This window comes from Phragmites australis, chromosome 7, assembly GCF_958298935.1.
Source record: "Phragmites australis chromosome 7, lpPhrAust1.1, whole genome shotgun sequence".
Taxonomy (NCBI): domain Eukaryota; kingdom Viridiplantae; phylum Streptophyta; class Magnoliopsida; order Poales; family Poaceae; genus Phragmites; species Phragmites australis.
The window spans coordinates 17253799-17262206 of NC_084927.1; the positions used below are offsets into that span (position 1 = coordinate 17253799).

Consider the following 8408-nt stretch of genomic DNA (forward strand, 5'->3'; position numbering starts at 1 on the left):
GTGGCTAAGGACCCGAAGGATCGAGGACCACCTCCGGAGCTTGTCTCCAAAGGTTCCAGATGGACTTCGCTGGGTCAAAATCAAGAAAAAATTTGGAAAAAGGCCCTACCAGTGCCAAGCTCGAGGACTACTCAATAACCGAGAATGATGAGGTCGCCACTGCTTCACCTGGCCCTCCTTAGTTGCCCTACGTATCTACCACCACCAGATTCCCGAGGCCACCTCTCCCCCAGAAGGAACAAAATCGGCGATAATCTATGCGAAGGCTTGGTACCTCGGTCATCCGGAAAACTAGCCATCACCTACAAAGGGGATGAAGAAGCGTGGCTCGATGGCACACACACATATAGTCACTTGTTCGAAAGATCCCCTTGCACTCCGATACAGAAAGAGACATGACCGTCCCTGAAGGTCCATATTATATTAGTAAACAACTAGTACATCCAGAGGACACATACAAAAGCGACAGTACAAAAATTGCTACGAAGAAGATAGACCCCGACATAGCAAAATAGGGTGAGAAAGAGTACAAGGTGACTAAGTTAAGCCATGGGCCCACAAAAAGGCCATGGTCGACTGTGAGACATGAATGCCTCACGACTTCACCAAGAACTCCCTCCAAAAGACCGCCTTCACATCCTATGGGTCCCGTTAGGGGCCGCGCATGGGGCGGCGTATGCACCTCATCTGCGGCCTGCCGTTGCGGAAGCCGATACACTAGCCAGCTCTCGAGCTGTCGAAGGACGAAGAAGAGTCTGAGGAGGTCACTGGCGGGGCCTTCTCTCTCGCCTTCTCGGCCTCCTCCTTCCCTGTCAAAGTCGTCATCGTCTCCGTAGACGCCTGCTCACTCTCCCCCCGTAGGAGATCCCAGTCGATCTCCTCATCGTCATCGGAGATATCGATGATCACGATGGGCATGGCCTCCCAAGCCAAGGGTTGGGTCAGAGTGGCAGGCAGCCCCCTCCCCTGCAGAGATGGAAGCGGCATGGCCACCGGCACCTCTACCGACGGTCGAAACGGTCCGGCTCCCGAAGAAGCCGTCGAGATTATCGACATCTCCGAAGAGGATAAGGAGGAAGACGACACTATACTCAAGTCAAGGTTAATTGCTCACTCGTAGGGTTGTGGAGAATCCAGCCAGGTGACCCCAACTTTATACCCGGGCCAAGCAGCCACGTAAGCTCGGGAGATGAAGTGGAACCAACGCAGAGGTGACCCCCATTGAATGCCGAAAGGGACCGTGGCCATACCCCGGTCATTTTGCCAGCACGTGGCAGCGCTCCACGACGAATGTCTCGTTTTCTCGCACAGACATCGCGTCACGTTAATAACCTAGACTCCTTTTGGCGCATGACAGGGGCATGGGCACAAGACCCTAAACGACCCCCCGCATTGTCCAGTCAGAACGCGGCAGTGGCACGTCTCATCCTGCGAGGCAAACGCGTAGGGTCCCCCAATCCTACATGTAACCTCTACTCTGGTGGCCTCAAAAGGCAGGAAGAACCATTACCGAAGGAATCCGGATAGCCTGTATCGACCTCGGCACGGACCCCAGAGTACACCACATCCATCGACGCCCCTCTGGCCCGGGGTCTCGACTCCACGCATACTAGCTCCAACAAGCTCTGGAGCAAATCGTCACCACCAGTACGTCATCAGCGTTGGGCCTCGCTATCGACGCCCACGGTTCCAGACGAAAAAACTTCTTAAGGACAGGGAATTACTATCGGGCATCCTTGATACTATACCAGGCTGGGATTGGTTTTCCTCTACATCCTCTCCCCCCTCCGAAACATTAGGCCCTGAGAACGAGGGGGTACTATTAGGGGAAAATATACCAGCTTAGGGATAATGGTTAAAGATTACTATCCAGGTCCCTCTGGAGCCTTGTTCTCCAGACCCTCAGCTAAAGGCTCGACCTTCGAATTCATCGGGCTTCTTCGCGGTACCTCTTCGTACCTGCGAAGCCTTCCCTTGGCTTAACCGGCCCGGCCTCCCGAAGGCTCAGCCTCCCAAAGCCCGGCCTCCCGAAGCCCGGCCCCTCGAGACCTCGGTCTCCCGAAGCCTTGGTCCCCCAAAGCCTCGGCCTCCCGAAGCCCCAGCCTCCCGGTGTCCTGCCTCCCAAAGCCTTCACCTCCCGGAGCCATGCTTCCCGAGGCCCCGTCTCCAGCTGCTGGGGCCGGCTACCTAGAGGCTACAGGGGAGTATCGGTCATGCTTTGCCTGTAAGGAAGTGATCGCATTAAACACCTAGGCTGGTGGACACCACTCTAATACCTCAACGTAATGGAGGATATCCTGACACCCCTGATAGTGCAGCGCCGGGTCGCAATTGGCGACCGGCTCACCGCACTTCAGGGGGTACGCACCACGATATCTCCCAGGTAGGGTAGAAAGTAGTTATCCAGTATAAGACCCAGTAATTCGATCAAATCCCAGATATTTATATATTATGATAACTTGTACGTCAAGCTACGCACGACCCTATAAATAAGGGGCCATGGTTGCTTGGGCAAAACACACGAGCTAGACAGAAGAAAGACACAAAGGTGAAAAAACACCAAATCACGCTATGATACTCCTCCCAGATCGATCCATTTTTGCTACCATCAATACATTCGTGGTGTTCCTTCTCTTAAACTTTGTCTCCAAGCTTGAGTCTCCTCCTTAGAAAAAACTCTCGCCATACTTGCTGGGGTAAGACGAACTCTTGCTCCAAAACCCATCTACAAAACACTAACAATTAACTAAATTCTAATGGGGGATCGACTCACTGGGAATAGAGGATGGTGCAGGTTCACAATAGTTTTGGTGGAGGGTTCTTATGGGGTGCACGTGCATCCCATAACACTCTGAATGCATGGCCCATTAGTGCTCGATATCTATTTATTTTCTATTCCATTTACTATTTTCATTGATCTGGATTGATATTTTTACACGTTCATATATGGAATCAATAGTTTAAATGACTCAATGCAACAATTTGGGAAACTTGATTCAACAATTGAAAACATCATATAACTTTGTTATTCTATGCAGCTTTTCTGAAAGACATGACACAAGAATATCTCAAACCTAATTCAATAATTTGCCATATATATTGAACAAATTATATGTGATTTGTTGAGATACTATATTTGATCTAAGTATATTTGAATTGTTGTGTTTATAGAAAAGTCATAAAAAACAAAATATATGATGTATAGGTATTATATTGTGGGATTAATTGTAAGTAAGATCTTAGTTCAAGTGTTTTTCTAGTTGTAGACATGATTTGAGAGAAGTTTGCATTAAAGTCTCCCTATTGCAATCACCGCTCAGCCGAAGCAAACATGCCCTTGAGGAGTTGTAGCGACCATACTTAGGGCATGTATGTGATTTTGGTGATTAATGATAACATAGTCAGTGGGACTAACATGTTTATCAAGTATATGCTTTAGTAGGTCTCATAGATGCAATGCATGAAGAAACATCAAAGTTAGGATAAAGATTGGTTGAATTGGACAAGCTCGGGAAAAATGAATACGCCGGATGGTCCGGCTATAGAGGTGTTATACACGCTAGTGTGTTTCAACTCATGGCACTTGTACACGTCGGAAGGTCTGTTGTATGAAGAAGGTGCACGCCGGAGTATTTCCTAAGGAAGGATTTGAACATGCTACACAATGGATGGTCTGACGTTTTGAAGTTTTACACGGCAGAGTATTTCTTGTACAGAAGACTTCGAAAGCAGTTTGGCGTAATTGTACATGGTGGATGGTCTGGTGTTGAAGATTGGCTACACCAGAGCATTTTTTGCAGAGAAGAAGTGGCTCGGTTAGCTCAAGTGTACACGCAAGATGGTTCGGCGATGGAGCTGGTAAACACTTCAGAACATTCAGTGTTCATAGTGGATTTGAGTGGACATCCAACGACTAGTTTTTGAAGGATGTACACGCCGGATAGCTCGAACAATGTTGTTTAACACCGAATAACCGGCGTATATAGTAAAGTTGAGCAGTTAGAGCAATGGCTAGTCTATGGGGTTGAGTCTATAAATACCCCTTCACTCAGTCATTTGAAGGACGACTGTCAAGAAGAAGCTCATATACAATACTGAAGATATCCAAGCCACCAAAGTGCTTAAAATGATCATCAAAGGCGATTAAACACAAGATTAGTGAGTGATTTTGTTTATAGGCCCAGAGAGAAATAGTGTTAGGTGTTGCTGTCTAGAGGGTGGATCAAGGAATGATCCTTGTGTGTACCAAGAAGTACGCTGGCACCTTAGAGTCTTGGTGACTCGCTGGCAACTTGGGTATTGGTGGCTCAAGCTCGCTGACCCTCTGACTTGGTTTGGAGCGACCGCAAGAAGCGTGTAAACACATCAAGGATTGGTTTGATGAAGAATCCAGTATTTCATTGGCGCAGTAAACACATTGACACCAAGTTTTATTTCATCCAAGAGTGTGTTAAAAGAGGCCAGATTGAGGTGGAGTTCATCTGCACGGAGAAGTTGCGAGCTAACACTTTGACGAAGGCATTGTCGGCAGTAAAGCTGGCGGTCATACGGTATCTACTGGGAGTTCATGATCTTAGCCCATGCTAGGATTAGAGGGGAGTATGTTGAATTTAATCCAGCATGGACGTCGGAGACTCGGTTCTACACGGCAAGGAATACATATATGGCTCGTATACACAAAGAGTACGTATAGTTCGAGTTTGAGTTAGAATCTGATTCGGTTTAGAGTCCGATTTAGATTAGGTAGCAGATGCTATATATATAAAAGTTGTAATCCCTGGTTTAAGTAAATTGAATAGAGTCCAAAATTTTTCTCAGAAAATCGGATCGATCTGTTTTTGCTCTCGTCGAAATCGTCGAGTTCCAGTTTGCTTGTCACCGGGTGGTTCTCGCACGTACTAGTCACGTCGAGTTCGAGTCTCTCAGCGCTTGGCTTGCTTCTCTCTGGTTGCTTCCGTTGAGCTTTGCGACTTCGTTCTGCTCTTCTTGTATCTCGTCGAGTTCAGCGTCTCGGCGAGTTCACTTTGCTTCCGTTGCTTTGATCGTTCCCGGCGAGTTCCTGCGTGTGTTCAAGTTTTCGAGCTGCAGAGAACCTGCATGAGTGTGCCCCTGGGAGCACTGCACCCGTGAATTCTAATTGGATGTAGTCTCCAAAGAATGTAGTCCTGATAAGCAAATATAGCTGTTGCCATTTGGCCTGAAAAGCTGAGCCTAAAATCATGCAAATTAATTAAACCAATAGAAATCCATGACACAGGAGGTTCAATACAATAAGCATGACTGGAAATAAAAATGATTGTAAAATTCTGAGAAACGATCACGGGTTGGCCTATCATAAACAAAGCCAATGCACGAACCAGCATAAATCAGTCCCATATGCTACACTAAGGAAATATTGGTTGTGTCCAAATTTTATTCTCTCAAAAAAGCAGCGTAATCATGCTGGAACGATGATGTCAGCTTCCACGGCGGCCCTGATCTTCCCTATCGCATGGCAGAGCTGCTTTCCGGCATCGTCAAAGGCCTCAGTGGCAAGGTTATCGGTTGTGATGCCTGGCAACAGTGTCTGGCACGCCACGGTGACAAGAGACCCTGCAGTGGCAAAAGCGCTGGAGGTGCTCGGACTGTGGTGAGCCAGGCCGTGTCCGTCGGGGAGTACGGCGAACCCGGATGGAAGGAGGAAGCTAGAGGTGTGGTCGCCACCGTTCATGACAGCAAGCATCGCATTCTCTTCGATGGGACTGTACACCACCAGCGAGCATGACACGTCGGTGCTCACGTCTTGCAGGATCAACATGTTGCTGTTTGTTCCATCAGTAACCTGCACGAAAAGCAAACGGTTCTAATGTTTGATGAAAGAAATGGAATACGTAACATTTATGCTACCTTGGTGACTGAGCCATCTAGTGCTAAAATTCTAAACTACAATACTTTTAAGTTAACGACGAGTAACGGCTAAATATTTGTGTTTCTTTTTAATAATGCGTACACAAGGAACCATAAATATGTATAGTCATATAACCCTAAAAAACTACAACAAGTCTATGCACGCAATGGAAATACCGATTGTAGTGTATGGATATGATATGGGCAAATATTTGAAAAACCTAGAGTGTAGACTTACATTGGGGCGGAGGACAGAGACGGCATTGCCTTCGAGGTAGCCACCAGTGGAGATATAGGCTAACTCTTTCACTGTGGCACCATGCGTGTGTGTACCCCACTCGCCATGGTGTCGCCAATCGCGGAGGTAGTCGAACACATGCTGTGGCAGCGTGCTGGGCAGCCACACCGTTGTAGCGGCACTCAACACCATGCCTGGAAGCTGTCCATTAGGCACATTGCTAACACACCAAGTCACCATGCGCACGGCTATCTCAAACCTCTCAGAGCCAGTGCCACTGCCGCCACGCCATTCAAAGACGTTGCTCGATGCCAGAGTGACCGGCCCGGAGATGGCAGCGTGGAAGCTCGCTGTCATCCGCTGGGCCAACTCCATGATGCCCCTTCTCCCATCGGTTGTGGCTGTGAAATTTTCAGTGCAAACAGATCAACAAAATGTTTAGTTTCGATGCAAATATGAATTCAGAGAAACATCACTAACGGAAGGAGCGCAGAACGGCCATGTATTCGCACTGCCTCTGGAGCGGCGCGAGCCAGCGTCGTGCACCAAGGGCTTGCCCGGAGCGGAGAAGTGGCCTGAACAACGGTGGCACGGTGGTCTCATCATACTCCGCATGTACAATCCATGTGACCTGGAATGCGCAAACAAATTGCAGGGTCATACCCATACAATAGAAGAAATTTGTGCAGCAAATTCATATGATAATATGTTATCAACTAACGTCTAGTGTCACATATCACTGGGGCAGATCCAATGGTTTGTATTTTGAATTGTGTGGTAGAGTACCTTGCAGTAGCCGTTGCCCATGTCCTCAATGAGGCAGCCAGACGGGAGCAACCTGCAGCCCGTTTGCCCAGCCGGTGGCACGACCCTGCCTTCCTGCCCTTCTCCAAGCTCATATATATTCTGGGCAAAATTAGAAGAGACAGATAAGCTCATATATATTCTTCAAACCAGAACATGCCATTATTCATCTCTTTTTAATCTATTACACTTCGAGTGCTTGAAGTTGCTCCATGGTGTGGCGTTTTACACGCCTGGAGGATTTCTTGTCCTTGGGATGGTTGTCCTCGTCTTCTTCAGCAACATAAGCGCTAGCATTGACATTGGCTCCGAGCAGAGCATCCATATCATACTCAAGGTTGTTCCATAGCAGGTCGGTGGTGTCATCGTTTCTAAGGTCATGGCTCAGATCATGGCCATTGTTGTTGTTCATGGGCCCCTCGTTCTCCATGGTGACCTGATAACCAAAATTGAGAGTAACATTGAGAAATTCTCAAAACATTTAATTTCGAGATGTAGGGGAGGACATTCCCTACAACCATACAAATTTTTCTGGGAAAATCAAACGTAGTCTGTACCCCTTAATCTCATTGAAATAATGAGAAGCAACTGTTTAGAATTTGGTTACGTATATGTATAAGAACTCTTTCTCAATGCCTTCCGCTACTTTAGAAAGAAAATTAAACCAGAAATTCACACAATAATCCCCATGCAGAAAACAAGTTATAACTGGTCAGACCAAATAAAATTGTATTGCATAGAGAGCTCAAGTTATGGCAGCCATTGATAGATGTAGAAGACCTGATTCTGCTCGAAGAATCGCATAAATCTTATCCATGCATGATATTGTATAATATAAGATAGGCAGTAATACAAATCCCCAATCAAAACTCTGTACTTTTAATGAATGAGTTGTATCATGCTTGGATTGAAAAGATAATATCTCTCGAAAGTGCATATTCAAGCAGCAAAAGACCCCATATCTTTAGAGACTACTAATTAAGCAAACAAGTCTACTAGTATTAATAAGCACATATTCCAGCAACAAAAGATCACCTAACCTATACTCTCCCTAGAAATTGAAGGGGTTGATGACTAGTATAAGAAAGACTACAAATGCATTTGCCTTTATAAATTGAAAAGGATAATTTATGCACTTGCATAACGATGTAAGTGTTCAGGCGACCAGGGCTGCACACTAGGGCGGCCCACGGGGAGTTGCGCTATTAGATCTGGACTGTATATGATATCTTACCACTGTTGTGATTCATAAATGCTTTCATTCTCATTTTTACCCTTATGACACATAGTTGTAGTAACTTTTTCTATGTGCGGTTCCACGTGCCACTACTGACTGAATGAAAAGAAGGATTAAATAGATGCTATATGCGTGCCAAAATGCCTCGTGATTGATCACAAACTAAAGTAGCGTGTCAAAATGGAAACAACAAAACAACATGAAAATGGGAAGCGGGTGTGCATGGGCAAATCGTGTGTACTC

The 8408-nt window shown here is 46.5% G+C and overlaps 1 protein-coding gene across 1 annotated transcript; it reads right to left on the bottom strand.

Annotated features, from left to right (window-relative positions):
• Positions 1–5437: 5437 nt before the first annotated feature.
• LOC133925427 (homeobox-leucine zipper protein ROC6-like) lies at positions 5438–7358 on the bottom strand. Its single transcript, XM_062371359.1, has 5 exons — positions 7119–7358; positions 6911–7030; positions 6605–6755; positions 6125–6525; positions 5438–5821 (listed from the first exon to the last, which is right to left on the bottom strand). The coding sequence occupies exons 1-5, from the start codon at positions 7356–7358 to the stop codon at positions 5438–5440; spliced, it is 1296 nt and encodes a 431-aa protein (XP_062227343.1).
• Positions 7359–8408: the final 1050 nt, after the last annotated feature.